At 60.8% G+C, this 14914-nt stretch overlaps 1 protein-coding gene across 1 annotated transcript; it reads right to left on the bottom strand.

Moving 5' to 3' along the window:
• Positions 1–329: 329 nt before the first annotated feature.
• On the bottom strand, positions 330–14558 carry LOC113962578 (R3H domain-containing protein 2-like; the record flags this gene model as incomplete). Its single annotated transcript, XM_027673339.1, has 16 exons — positions 330–1011; positions 1865–1949; positions 2042–2142; positions 2238–2382; positions 2499–2668; positions 3383–3483; positions 3925–4079; positions 4392–4627; positions 5025–5151; positions 5684–5926; positions 6512–6601; positions 7801–7961; positions 10256–10488; positions 12370–12401; positions 13383–13478; positions 14450–14558. Coding segments are annotated over 16 exons (2434 nt in total), but the record flags the coding sequence as incomplete, so codon positions are not given.
• Positions 14559–14914: the final 356 nt, after the last annotated feature.

A 14914-nucleotide genomic window follows, 5' to 3' on the forward strand; every position in this document is an offset into this window, starting at 1 on the left:
CCCGGCAGGGGACACTCCATGCCCTCATTCCTGCCCTGGCACAGCTGGATGGGGCTGGCAGCTGAGAGAAGAGGCCGTGAACATCTGCCAGGGGTCCAGCCCCAGGCCAAGCACTCTAATCCCAGCCTGGGCTCCCCACAAGCTTGTAGCCCTCAGACAGGCCAACACAGGGGCAGGACTGGGCAGGACACATCCCCTTCCAGTGCCCCTTCCACTGTCTCCTCACCCCAGAGCCCCCAGCCCTTGGCACTGGCAGAGAACGGGAAAGTCACGTTCGAGCGACGGACAAATTTTCTTTTTTTTTTTTTTATTTAAAAACAACCCCCCCCCCGAAATAAAATAAAACCAAAAATACCCCCTCCCCCCCTCCCAAATAATAATCCGATTAAATAAAATGTGCAGTGAACATACCAATCAACACCTGTATGTGCGGCCCAACACAGTGCTTAAACAAAACCAGAGACACGGGGGAGGGGGGGGGCGGGCACGGGGCGTCACTCCAAAAAAATAATAATAATTAAAAAACAAAACAAAACAAAAAAAAAAATCAACTTCTCGTCTCTTAATTATGTTCATATAAATATATCAAGGAAGGAGGGCGAGAGGAAGGGAGGGCGGGAGGAGAAGAGGCCCAGGGGGGTGCCCGGTGCCCGCGGGAGCCCTACTGGGAGCTGGCCCGCTCCAGCACCCGCAGGTCGTAGTTCTTTTTGGCCACGCGCAGCTTGAAGCGGCTGAGGGAGTTGTTGAGGCGGAGGGAGGCGTTCTGGGCGGCCAGCGGGCTGGGGAACACGGCCACGATGGTGTATAAGGCAGCGAGGTCACCGTGCCTGCCGTTCTCCGGAGTCCCGCTGTTGTCCCCGCCGCCGCCACCGCCGTCCCCGCGGCGCCCCTGAGTCTCTTTGAGCCACTGGATTTTGGCACCGGCCATGGCGAGCTGGGTGAAGAGCTTGTCGGCCTCCGTCCGTGTGATGCCCTCGGGCAGGTCCGTCACCTCCAGCACCCGGCCCAGCACTGCGGGGAGAGGGGACGAGTCACCGGCTGGGTCCCGGTGCCCCGGGAGCCCTCCCGGGCTGGAGCACCCACCTCTCCTTGGCCCGGGAGTGCTGCGCTGTGCCAGGCTGCCCCCAGGTACTTCTCTAAGTCAGTCGCTTCCCCCAGACTGCCCCTGCCTGCTCCCTGCAGTGCCCAGTCCTGATCCCTTCCCTGCTTCAGGAGGAGATGGGCATTGCCCAGTGTCCCAGGGCTCCAGCGACACCGAGTCCTTCTGGTGTCCTTTGGATGGCCTTGGCTGGGCAGTTCGGGCTCTCCCAGGGGCTCTGCCCTGTTTTCCTACCCCAAACCTCAGGGACCAGGACTGGGAGCCGACCCTGTGCTCCCACCCTGAGGCTGCACCCACAGAGGGCAGCGACACGTGGCTGTGCCCCGCCCAGGGGTCCCCAAATCCCGCAGCAGCTCCTGCCCCAGTCCCTGCCTGGTGGTCCCCGAGCCCCCGTGCAGCTCCTGGCTCCAGCCCTGGCTCCAGGCTTAGCAGAGCTGCCGAAGGGATTCTTTGCTAATATTAACGTGGCACAGCCAGGCCATGCCAGGGGCAGGGAGGGGCCCTTAAAGGGCCCCCTGCAGCTGGTGGTGACACGGAGGTGACGTGGGGGACAAGCCCGAGGCCTCCAGAGGGTCAGTGAGGGCTGCTCCGGGTCCCTCCCTCCCCAAGGACCTTGTGGAGACCCCCAAGGTGAGGGACAGGCAGGAACTATCCCCAAAAGCAGCACAGGGTCCTGTGGGATGCTGGTGTGGGCATCTGGAGCCTCCAAACCCCGTGTGTGTGGACATCAGAGGGCAAAGGGAACCTCCTGAGGGGGTCACTTGCCTACGTCACTCGTGCCCAGGTCGGTGGACGCCGATTTCAGGGCCTGTCTCTTGCTGCGGTTCCCGTGTTTCATCCCAGTCTGCCCCTGGAGGGGTGAAAAGGGCTCCATGTCACCTCGGGGGACCCCCGTGGCCTCCCGGGGAAGGGGCCTGTGCCACCCCCGTGGCCCGGCTGTACCTGGTGTGCCGTGTAGCCGGGCTGGTTGTGGAGCAGTGGCGGGGGGCAGAGGGACAGGTTGTACTGCAGCGGTTGGCCCAGCAGCGAGTACCGCCCGTCACCTGCGCGAGGAGCAACGTCCGTGGGGACCCCGGGAAACACCAGGGGATTCCCAGGAAACCCCTGGGCCGGCCCCACACACGCCTCCCCCCCTTACCTTGTGCCGGGCCCATGGGCCGGGGGAACTGGGTGAGGACAGGGAGGGGGCTCAGCCCCGTGCACACACTGTTGAGGTTGGTGACGGGCGACGGCGTCGGGGACTGGGTGGGGGACGTGATGGGGCTGTTCAGCTGAGTGCTGGCCTGGGGGAGGGACAGTGTCAGACACCCCCGGGGCTCGTGACCCCCCCCACTCCGTCACCCAGCCCACCCCAGAGGCTGAGCCGCCTCCTCCCCGTCCCTCCCGGTCCGCCCAGTACCTGAGCACTGGTGTCGGGGTTGTAGAGGTCTCCCGGCTTCTGCCCCCGCTGCTCCAGGCTGTAGTACTTACAGTGGCTCCACTGCACCACGGGGGGGTTCTGGGGGGCCTGGGGGCCGTTGGGGACATTCAGCTGCATCACCACGACACCGGGGCCTGATGGGGACACCCCTGGGGACAGACACAGGAGCGTCCGGCCCGGGCTCTGCTGCTGTGGGACCTGGGGCACCTGCCTGTCCCTGCCACTGCACGCCCTTCCCTATGATCCCCCTCTGGACTCTTCTCCTCTGCAGTTCCAGCCTTTCCCAGGCTGAAAAAGCCCCACCAGGATCCGCTGGGGATCCCTCTCCTCTATGCCATCTTACATCAGGGAGTGATGATGTTTAATCTGGGAGAAATGGGAGCAGGGGGGACAAGCTGATGGGTGGCAGCTCAGTGGCTGCTCTGAGTGTCGCTGCAGGACTCCGAGCACAGAGCTGGGCACAGAGCTCCAGCATCCCAGCACAGACCCTGCAGCTCACCAGGCCCAGAGCTCCACAATCCCAGCCCAGCTCCTGCACCGGCTCCCAAGGCCCCACCTTGCTCCCAGTGGCTGGGACAGGGAGCAGGAATCCTGAGGCTCCTCACCCACAATTCCTCCCGCTCTCCCCAATCCACAGCCCACCCAGCTCCCTCTGCCACTCCCACCCCGCCGCCCTCCAGGGCAGGGAGATGCCAGGCACAGGCCAGTGCCACCCTGGTGCCGCATCCTGATCGTTCCCAGTGGGATTCCCAGCCTCAGGAACCCCCTTGCACAGACGGACTCGGCTGCGAAGCGGCAGCTCCGCCGCCCGCGATCCAAGAGCTGATCCCACCTGGAATTGGAGCCAGCCCTGCCCCTCGTACCTGAATACTGCTGCTGCATCTGGGGGGGGCTGCAGGGGGCCGGGGACTGTGGCATCTGGTACTGCTCGGAGCCGGGAGGCTGCAGGAACCCCACGGACGGGCTGAGGAGCAGAGAGGGAGCAGGTGAGGGCGGGGATGGGGAGGGAAAACCCCGGGAGGTCTGTACAGGTAACTCCCAGCTCCCTCTGTACTGGGATGGCTGGACACACAGGAGCCTCTGGAGAGGGCTGGACACACAGGAGCCTCTGGAGAGGGCTGGACACACAGGAAGCCTGGCGTGCTGGGGGCCAGGAAACCCTGGATATGGGAGGCAGGGCTCAGGGAGGAGCAGCTCCTGTGGTGCTCGACCACCTCCAGCTGCAGGAACAGGACGCTCCCCCCTCTCAGCAGGGCACGGAATCATCCGGTGGAATCGTGGAATCCCCCGATTGGAAGGCACCCACAAGGAACATCAGGGCTGTCTCCTGGCCCTGACAGGACACCCCCAAAACTCCCTCTGTGGGCAGCAGCCCCCCCCTCTCCCCAGGGCAGAGGAGCTGTACCTGGTGCCGTTCTGCTGGGCAGTGGGGATGACGCTGTAGTAGATGGGGACCCCCCCAGCCTGGAGCCCCCCCTGCACAGACTGACTGGCTGGCACGAGCACTGGCTGCTGGAAGGGCTGCTGGACCACGCTCTGGGACTCACTGGCCATGGGAACCTGGGCAGGCAGGAAAGCAGCAGGTCACAGGTCACATGGAGCAAGAACTGGCCCAAAGAGACCCCGGCAAGGGGAGGAGATTCCAGGGGGTGTTTTCCTGCCCAGGCAGGGCAGCCCCTCCCAAGCTCCTCTCCCTGTCCTCCTGCTCCAGACGTGTCCCACAGATTCCCACATGGATGTGCCCTCCCCAGGGTGCTCTCCAAGTGGGTCATCCCCACCTCTGGCTCCAACCCTCAGGCACAGGGACGGGGCACATCCTGCCCACTGGGGTCCCCTCCCAGCCCCCCACGCTGGAGAGCAGCTGATGCCCACCTGGTACGAAGGCAGCGGCGTGTACTGGACCATCAGGCCTTGCATCTGGCTCCCCATCCCACTCCTCTGGCTGCTGAGGAGCCCGGGGGGCTGTGCCTGCTGCACCCCCATCACGCTCTGCATCTGGCCCCCCATGTTGTTCCTCTGGCTGTTGAGGAGCCCGGGGGGCTGCGCCTGCTGCACCCCCATCACACCTTGGTATGTTTGCTGCTGGTTGGACATCATTGGCTGTAAACCTGCCAGAACAGGGCTTCAATGGAGCAGCTTCCCAGCTGGACGTGGGAAACAGCCCCAGATTTGGGATATAGGGGCTCCAGTCCTGCTCTGCCCCCACCTCCTGCTAAAGAGTGGGGAATGGGCTTCCTTAGGGCAGGTGTAAAAACACCTGAGGGAAGCTCCTGGCTTTAAATCCACCTCATCCCTGCTCCAACAAGCTGGGAGGAAAGGGAGGGGAAGGATTCAACAGCCTCTACAGGCCAGGATCCAAATTCCCAGCCGAGAGACAGGTCCAGCAAAGAGCGGGAGACGGGGAAGAGCAAACCCGGCCCCAGAGAGCACATGGGAGATGCTTAGAGCCACAAAAGCAGCAGAAAAGGGAAAGCTGCCCTCCCTTCCCCCTTTCCACCCCCTTACCTGGCTGCTGGGACTGCTGGGGGAGCTGCTGTGGGCGCTGGGAGCTGTAGGCCACTGGGTGACTGAGGGGTCGGTATTGCTGGCTGGAGTTCGGGTACTGCCCGGGGGGGTAGTAAGAAACCTGAATCTATCAAGGGCAAGAAAACACAGGTGGTGAGAAACGCAGGAGGGAGGGGATCCAAGAAAGCTGGTCCCCCAGGACCAGTTTTCTCTCTCACCTGGCCTGGCTTCTGCCGAAGGGAACCACCCAGGGCTTTGGCTCTGGTGGGGAACCGCGGCCCCTTCCCGCGCCTCCCAGCCTCCTCATCCAAGCCTTTCCCAGCACAGTAGTGCAAGAGCACAGTAGGCACAACTCTCTCCTCACAGCTCAGGGGGCAGTCCTAGAGGTCATAAAGCCCTGCAGGACCCCAAAGAGAGCTTAGAGGTGTCAGCCCTGAGTCCCTCCCCCACCACTGAGAGCCGGGAGTGGTCCCCAGGCAGGAGCCTCGTGGGCTCAGAGGGACACAGGGGACAGGGACCATCCTGTGCCTAGCAAGGGAGGGTGAGACCCGCAGCTTGGACCCCTGGGGATGGATCCATCACCAACGAGCAGCACACAAAGAGGGGCCCACTCCCCCGCAGCCCCTGCCAGCTCTGGGGACGTCCCCTCGTGTCCTTACTTGCTGGGGAGGCTGAATGTAGCCCTGGGGCTGCAGCACCTGCTGAGTGGGGGCCGTGTGCCCCGAGGTGGAGTAGCTGGAGGTGGGGATGGGCTGCCCAGGGGTTGCCATGATGAATCCTGTCTGCTGAGGGTGCTGGGAGATGAGGGACGACTGGAACATCGCCGAGGAAGGATCCGGGGCCTCCGTGGAGCCCTGTCGGCTGAGGCTGATCTGCCCAAAGGGGCTGCTGAGCTCGTCGGCCTGGAGGGGGACAAGGGGAAGGATGGAGGAGGAGGGCAGAGTGTGGGACAGCAGCACATGGCACACAGCTCTGCTGAGGAGTGCAGACCCCTGCTCTGCGAGGAGCTCCCCCAACACAGGCCCCCAGACACGAGCCACAGGCCCAGGGCAGGATGGGGGGACATGCGACCTGCTGGGGGGGCCTGATGCTCAGTGGACACTCAGTGACACAGGCAGGGGTGACCCCAGGCCACAGGCCACGTCCCGTGGGCCACACCATTCCCAAAAGATCCCGGTGGAGACAGCACAGGGCCTGGCTGAGCCCCCGGGGCAGCCACGGCTCCCAAACCCCAGCACTGGGCACAAGCATCGCTTCCCGGGGAGCTCTGGGCTTGGAATTTGCTTTTCCCAGGCTCTTTGCAAGACTGCCACTCCGGGATGGGTGGTGCCACAGCCTCGGGAATCCCAGTGCAGCACAGAGCTCCGTGAATCCCAACCCCAGGGGGGGTCAGAGTCCGGGACATACCCGATCAGCACAAGCTCACACAACACAAACACAGCACAGAGCACAACAGAGAGTGCAAGAAGAGGAACTGGGGTTTATACCAGGTTGTACTGCTGGGGTGGAGAGACTGGCAAGAGGACTTGGGGGCAGGAGCTTGGAGAGTACGGAACAGGCTGCAGCGCCGGGACCGGCTACGACCAGCGGAGAAGGGAGGAGAGAGATCCGGGGGAAAAGGAGGGAGAGGGAAAGGAAGGAAGGAAGGAAGGATGAGGAGGAAGGAGAGAAAGAAGGAACAACAAGGTTAGTCAAGTGAGCCAACTGCAAACACACAGAGGGGCAGTGCAGGGGTTGGGAAGCACGGAGACCATTCCGGGGCAGGATCCATCCCTGTGGGAGGGTCTGCGGAGCCTGGGAGGGGGTGGCCGGTCCCAAAGCAGCTCTTGCCTGGCAGGAGCAGTGGCACGAGCTCACCAGGGCCCAGCAGCAGCAGCAGGGTCACTTCTCCCCACACAACACTCAGGTCTCTCCCATTTCCAGCAGTCCCTGCAGTGCTCCTTGGCCATTCCTGCTGGGAATGCCTTCCCTGCCTGCTCGCCTTCCACAGGGACCCCACTTTGTCACCCAGAGGACCTGCTTTATGACAACCCCACACTTTGTGCTTTGGGCATCGACCCTGTGGTGGTCAGTGCTGGAAGGGGGGTCAGTCCTCTGACTGAACCTTTGGTGACACTGAAGGGACATGGATGTGGGGACAGTGCATTTCCAGACCCTTCACCAACACTCCAACACCTGAAATCAGTTTTTCCAGGACCTAAACCATCAGAGCAGAAAGTACAAAATAAAAACACCAGCACGGCCCAGTGATCCTGCAGCAGGACAGGGTCTGTCACAGGGGCAGGGGCAGAACAAGTCCTTAGGAATGACATCCACGGGTGCTTTCCAGAGGGTTCCACCCCTGGGAACAGCCCAGCAGGCTGTGGGACAGCAAACATCCCCTGGCTTTAGCTTGGGGAGGGTCTGGAGGACACACCCAGCTCAGCTCCAGGAGCCTCCCCCAGGACATCAGGAGACCAACCAAGGGGAGCTCAAACCCAAGGACCAGTCGAGACTGTCCCGAGGGAAACTGGTTCCAGTTTGCCACTCATCCAAAGACTACAGACCCTTTTCCCAAAGGGGCTGCTGGCCCGAGCAGATCAGAAGGGGCTGGGAAGCTGGGATAACATCCCACGGAATCACTCAGGCACAGCACAGCCCCCGACCTCCCCCTGCTCCGCCACAAGCACGGAGGGACCGCCACCGTGGGGACCCCCAAAACCCAGGGGTGGGCCCAGAGCCCCCCCGGGGTGTCCTGTGTCCCTGCTCCCCCCCCCCCGTGCAGTGAGTGACTCACCTGGGACATCATGGGGTTGCTCATGGCCGGTGGTTGCTGGGCTGGGGGGGGGATGCCGGGGGGCTGCGGGGGTGGTGGTGGGGCCGTGCAGGGCAGGAGGCCACGGCTGGGCTGCGAGGACGGGGACTGGCTGCACCCCTCCGGGGCTCCTAGCACCAAACCTGCAACAGGGACAGGCACGGAGGGTCGGCACACACAGGCTCGGGGGGGTCCTGCCACCCCCAGAGCTCCCAGGGGTCCAGGGGAGCAGGCAGAGGGATGAGGTGCTGGTTGGACTCTGCTCACAGCAAAGCCAGGGGCTGACACTGCTGGGGGTTGTACATCCCTCCTCTCCACGGCCAGGGGCACTCACTGACCCTCCAAGGCTGATCCCGGGATCTCCCCACGCAGGGAAGGAGAATCCGGCTGCCAACGGCAGCACCCGCCTGGAGGAGGCTCCACACCCCCAAACAAGGCAGGAATCCCAAAATCAGGGAGCTGCCAGGTGTCAGCTCAGCACCACGGGATGGGGGGAAGGAGCTGGGGAAGCTCCAGTCCCAGCTCAGCTCTGGGCACAGCCACCAGCACCAACCTGAGTGCCCAGGGCAGAGAGGGGAGTGCAGGGACCCCGTTCTGTGGGGACCCCATTCCGTGGGGACCCCATTCCGTGGGGACCCCATTCCATGGGGACCCCATTCCATGGCCCCACAGACCCCTGAGGAAAAGGCTGGGAAATGGCAAGCTGAAAGCAAGCCCCTTCCCATGGCAGGCAAAGCTGGGAAGGAGCCTGGTGCACACACTGCTGGCACCCAGCTGGGAAGGGTCTCCTCAGTATTCCAGCCTTACTTCCAGAAATAAAAGGGTTGTGCAACTATTGCTTCGTGCCCAGTGGCTGCTGTTTAACCAGCTCTGCCTCTGATCTCCCACATTTCCACAGCTGATCTCCAGGGATTCTGCTGAGGAGCTCTGTCAGCAGCCACTTGCTGCAAAGGAAGGAATATTCCACTGACAGTTGCCCAGGGGCTGGATGCTGGGATGGGAAAAGAGCCCCCAAGTCCCAGGCACTTCCAATCCCATGGAATAAACATCAGGATATGGAGGAAGGTGGGTTTGGTGTTTTTCTTCCTCAAGTGATAATTCCTTTGCCTGTTTTTTTTTTTCTTTCTCCCAGGATGCTTCTAATCATCTGCCCTTATATAAAGCCTGGAAAGCAACTGGCTTCTGTTCCCAGGGGAGACCTGGAGGGAAAATTACAGGAAGAGCCAAAAAGCAGCTCCTCTCTCGCTCTGCTCTGCACACGTTGGGACAGATCTTCAAATGAGTGCTCCCAGCACCCCATGAATCAGTCCTGGAGGTGGCTGGAACACCCAGAGCGAGCACAGCCCTGGCACGATGGGAACAGGATCCCGGGAGACACCGTGGGCACCTCCAAACTGGGACAGGAAGGTGTGGTTCCAAAGGCTGGGTGCTGGGACACGGCCCAGGAGCCTCTTAAATACATCCCTTTTGGTTGAAAGGGCTCCTGTAGAGCAGTTATTACCCACGCTCTGCCTCTCCTCCTCAGGAAAAGGACAGTTCCCAAAGATTTGGGACTTGCTGCCAACCAGTGGGAATGGAGGACAGTGGGACAACACTGGATTCTGCTCACTGACACATCAGCAGCTCCCCCAGCTGTCACCAGACTAAAATGGGAACAAAACCCACGTTGCCCCTTCCACAAACACCCTTCACAAGCAGCAGGTTGAAAATTATGGGTTCTGCTCCTCCCTGTCCGAGGGGAGCAGAGACATTCCCTGGAACACCCAGGACACACATCCCTTGGGAAGCTGCTGCCAGGAGCAGGTCACCTGTGGCACCCCCCAGGAACATCCCCCGTGGGCTCTGTGGTACCTGGCCAGACAAGGAAGGACTGAGCTGAAGCAGCAGAGAGACTTGGGATCCTAATTCCCTTTGGCTCCCAAACCCTTGCACCATCCCCAGCAGCTCTGGAGCTCGGGCCCAGCTCCAGCTGCTGTTTGCTCCCAGGAGCTCTCAGTGAATCACTCTGAGAACGTCGTGGGCAGATCCCAACTAACAGAGTCTTTGTCTGACAGTTGTGTCTGATGAGACTCATTGGTGACACCTTTCCCTGCCCTCCTTGGAAAGCAAGGCACAGTGCCAGGAGCTTCACCCTGAGCTGGGAAGGGTTTTGGGAGCAGAAGGGAACCCAACTTGGGGGCACAGCAGGGGAGAGAAAACCACGAAAACTGGGAGTTTGAGTTGCAGGGGCTGGGATCAAACGCTGTCCCTCGTCCCAGGTACCTGATGGAGGGATGGCAGAGGTGACAGTGACAAAGCAGGCGATCAACCAGGTGGCACAACCGAGATCCCGGCGCCAGCCACGTCCTGTTTTTACAACCAGGGGCACCACCAGCCCCAGTTCCCCCTGCCCGGCACACAGGGGAAGCAGGACCTGCCTGGAGAAGCGGCTCTGTACCTGCCCGGGCCGTCCTGCTGGCAGTGCTGCCCTTGCTGCTGCCCACGCTGTCCCCCCTGGTGAGGATGGAGATGCCACTGAAGCTGCTGGCCTTGGTGACGGGCGGCCTCAGGGCGCGCATGGAGCCGTCGGAGTCGGTGCTGCTCCAGGGCCGCGGCTCCAGGGCCTTCAGCTCGCTCTCGGTGCTGCTCTGGCGGCTGCCCGAGGCCCGGCCCAGCCCCTCCCGGGGGCCCCTGTGGAGAGCACGAGTCACTGGGGGGGCTCTGGGGAAGGGGCAGCAGCAGGGTGAGGACACTCTGCTGTCCAAACCCCAGTGCAGGGTGAGGGGACACTGAGCTCTGGGTCTGGGACCCTCGGGGGGGGGAAAAATCTGACAGCAAACACCCCCCCAGGGCACAGCTCTTTGGGCATCACCGTGAAGAGCCGGGGCTCCCCTGGCTCCTGGCCCCTTCTCCAGCCAGATCCAGCCATGGGAGGGGCCCAGCAGGATCAGAGCAGGATGCTGTGCTAAAACTCTCCCTGTCTCGGAACAGGGAGCTGTTAAAGGCCTGGAGATCTTAGAGACCACTTCCCACCCCAGCCCTTGGGAGGATTTCTGCCCAGCTGGCACAGTTTGCACAGAGCTGTGGCTGTGCCATCCCTGGAAGTGCCCAAGGCCAGGCTGGATGGGGCTTGGAGCAACCTGGGCTGGTGGAAGGTGTCCCTGCCCGTGGCAGGGGCTGGAACAGGATGAGTTTTAAGGTCTCTCCTACCCCAAACCATTCCAGGATTCTGTGACACTGGAATATTGCTGCACCCAGAGCTGTGCCCCCACTGATCACCCTCCCTCAGCCCAGGCCAGGTCTGGCCACAGCAGGACTTTAGGGAACATCAGCACAACAATGTCCCAAGCAGTGAGCCTGGTTTGTCCCAGGAATGGGTTCCTGGGCTTTCCCTAGGGAATGCCACACTGGAAGAGCTGCTCCACACAGTTGTGGAGGGGAAAAGAGAGGCTTGGAACTCCTGAGGTGATGTCCTGGGCTGTTGGGAGCACGTGAGAGCCAAAAATCCATCTCTTGGAAGAGCAGTGCAATGGTTATATCCCTAAAGAGCTCGAAATGGTCCTGAGGCCCACGAATCCTCCCTCTCCCACCCAGGGGAACCCCAAAGGCAGGTTCACTGAGCTCTTCAGGGCCTGGGCACCACAGGCAGGGAAGCCCCTGGCACAGCCCTGGCTGAGCTCAGCTCCCAGAGCTGCAGCCACATCAGCAACGGGGCTTTTGCCACATTCTGGGGGAGTTTTACTCCAACCCCCAAGGACTGAGAACTGTCCCCCTGCCCCAGGCAGACTCCAGGACACGGTCCCTGTGACTGTGCTGAGGACACTGGATTTTCCAGGACAGCCTCAGGCAGGTGACAGCCCAAGGAGAGGGACAAAGCTGCTGCTGACCCATCAGATCCTCCTGTCCTGTCCCACACAGAGCTGCCTCGTGTCCAGAGCTTTGGCTGTGCAGGCAGAGCACAGCAGGGATGAGACTCTCCCTTTTCATCCCATTCTTTATCCTCAGCCCTCGGCAGCCTCTGGCAGTGGGGTCTGTGCCAGGTGACTCACCAGCCTGACTCCAGCCCTTTCATCCATGGGAAAACTGCTCCCTAAGAACGTGTTCCCAGTGCCCTCAGCAGCTCCTCTGGCTGAGATGGAGCCTGAGACACTTCACTGCCACCATTAAGTCCCCCAGCTTTGATAATCCAGGATTAGGGACAGCCCTGCCTGATCCTGATGCTGATCCTGGCACTGTAAGGGCAGGGATTTCCCATCCTTTTGGGAAACAAGAGGTGGAATGGTTTGAAAACTGCTGGAATTCCTCCCTGCCATTCCCACCCTCCTTTTTAGCTGAGGAACCAGCCAAAAAAGGACTCAGAATTGATGTTGCAAAGAAAACACCTTCAGTAACTCCACGAGCAGCCACTGATGGGGGGGGCTGCTCCACACGGGGCAAAATAAACCACAGGGAGAGACCTAAAAATCTGCCTCTGTACAAGCAAAGCCTTCTGTGGAGAGCCTGCCAGAGAAAAGCATCATCTCAGAGTCGTGCAGGGCTCTGGGGACCCCCCCAGGGCTGGGCAGCACTCACCTGCTGTCCGTGAGGAATCCGTTCTGGCCGGACTGGGAGCGCGACCACAGAGGTGGGAAGGGAAGGAAAGAAAAGGGAGACTTAGTGGCTCTGAAAGAACGACCCCAGGGCATTTCAAAGGGTGGGGCTGGGGCTGGTGGTGTGTTGTGAGCAGGTACAGGTTGCTCAGGTGTGGTGCTGAGCCTCCTGATCCCTGTGGATCTCCATCCAGGCCCTTGGGAACCTTCCCCGACACCTGCGACCCAGGATCTCTCAAATCTGAGCCCTCAGCTCCCTCCTCCACTGCTCTGAGGCAGCTCTGGTGGCACCTTCCTCCATGTGACAATCAGGGCCAGGCATTTATTGCCAGGAAAACCAGGCAGTGGGCTCAAGGCCAGCCCAGCCTGATCCATGCTGGTCATCCCTGCCTCTGGAAGGCAGAGGCAAAGCTGGCTCAGGCCAGGACACCGAGCAGGAGCCAGGACATCCCAATCTGTGCTGTCCCTAAGCCAGGACTTTGGGCCTGTGCAGGTAAGACAAATCCCTGACCACCCCTGGCTGGAGAGTGAGAGGCACTGAGCTCAGGGAAGGCACAGATTTCCCTGGAAAGGCCACATTCCTCCTGGAAAGGCAGAGCCCTGCACTGCTGGGTCAGGAGGTGGGAGCTGCAGCGCTGGGGAGATGCAGCTGCTGCTCCTTTTGGGTTCAGCAACTTGTTCTCTGGTCATCCCAAAACTGCCACTGCATAAAGCTGTGATCTTTGGGGCAGCAAGGAGCAGAACTGCCTCCTCTGTCACCTCTGCTGCTCCCTGAAATTTTAGGGAAGCTGCAGACTTGGGGGGGGGCGGGTGTGGCTCCTCTACCCCGACATCTCAGACACCTTTGCTGGGAGCTGGAATTCAATGGCAGATCCCAAAACCACTGGGAAACTGGTGGGAAAAGCAACAATGAGATCTGACCTCTCGGCACTCTCAAGGCCAACTTCTGCCCCAAAGCTCCGGGAAGCTCCTGGCAGGGGAGGGATCCAAACTCACCTCTCGCGCAAAGATCCGCTCCCTGACCCGCTGATATTCCTCCTCTCGCTCTTCTATGGATTTGCTCCTTCTCCCATCCTGCAAGGGGAGTCTGATCTGAAGGGACAAACACAGCTCAGGGGTCAGCAGTTGCCAGCAGGAGCAGGGGGAGCAGTCAGCTGCTGGGAATGTCGGGCAGGAGGTGGATTGTGGAGCCTGGAGGTGACCCGGCCTCTGCCTCCGCACCCACCTGTGTCTGGGGATGAACATCCCACAGGGATGATCATTCCTGGACATCCATCCACCTCCTGCCTCAAGCACAACCACCCTGCCTGAACTCTGCCTGATCCAGAGGTCTGGGATATCACCAGGGAGAAAAGCTGAAGGCCATTCCTTGGAGCAGGTGCCAACATTCCTGCTCCCTCAGGGGTTCTGCAGCCCTGAGTGGCACCAACAGGGAAACCACAAACTGGGACTGACTGCAGTGAGCAGCTCCTGACCCTGACTGAAACTCAGGAACATGTCCCAAAGCACAGTGCTGGGGTGATGGGACTGGGTTTGGATGGGATTTGGGGAAGAAATCCCTCCCTGGGAGGGTGGGGAGGCCCTGGCACAGGTTGCCCAGAGAAGCTGTGGCTGCCCCTGGATCCCTGGAAGTGCCCAAGGCCAGGTTGGATGGGGCTTGGAGCAACCTGGGCTGGTGGAAGGTGTCCCTGCCCATGGCCTGGGGTGGGACTGGACAATCTTTAAGGTCTTTTAAAGGAAAGGTGGGGAGAGACACTTGGCAACACTCAGCTCAGGGCATTTCCATGGAAACCTTGGCAAAAGGCTTCACCTTAAAGCCTGGCCCAGCCCCCAGGTGATTTCAGGGTATGGAGAAGCATTCCCACAGAAATCTCAGCAATTCTTCATCCCTTTCCATGGTATTTGGAAGTTTTCACATTGAGATGCTGCTGCTTGGGTGGGGTGGGAGCTCCTATTAAATGTTACTGGAGGACACCCTAGAGGATTTTGGGAGTTGTTCTCATCTCAGACAGGTCACATCTGGCTTTCCCAAGGGATGCAGACGCCCCATGTTCCCCCCTCACCTGGTTGTCATCCCGATCCATGCTGGTGTCATCCCGTTTCAGGATAAACCTCTGGGGGAACTCTGCATTCTTCTCATCCTTGATGTGCTCAGAGAACCTCTGCTCGGGGCTGCAGGAAAAACAACCCTTGTTAGGGGGGAAGAAACGGGCACAGAACATGCAGAGATGTTTGTTGGGTGAAATTCCAGCCCTGGCTGATGGCAACAAGAGCTCCTGGCCTTCTCTGGGAACTGTGGAGAGCCAGGGAGGGCTGCAAGGGAAGGATCTTCCCTATTTATTCATCCCATGACCTGATTCTTCTCGAGAGGGGCCCTGCTCTTCTTTAAGAGGCAAAAAAGTGTGGTGTGGAACCCATCCTGGTCTGGAGTGTTCCTGGGCTGTGGGGAAGGGAAGGGGGAAGGGAAGGGGAAAAGGGAAGGGGAAAAGGGAAGGGGAAAAGGGAAGGGGAAAAGGGGAAAGGGAAAA

The sequence above is a fragment of the Neopelma chrysocephalum genome, unplaced genomic scaffold (genome assembly GCF_003984885.1).
Source record: "Neopelma chrysocephalum unplaced genomic scaffold, ASM398488v2 Primary Assembly neopelma1_182856, whole genome shotgun sequence".
NCBI lineage: Eukaryota > Metazoa > Chordata > Aves > Passeriformes > Pipridae > Neopelma > Neopelma chrysocephalum.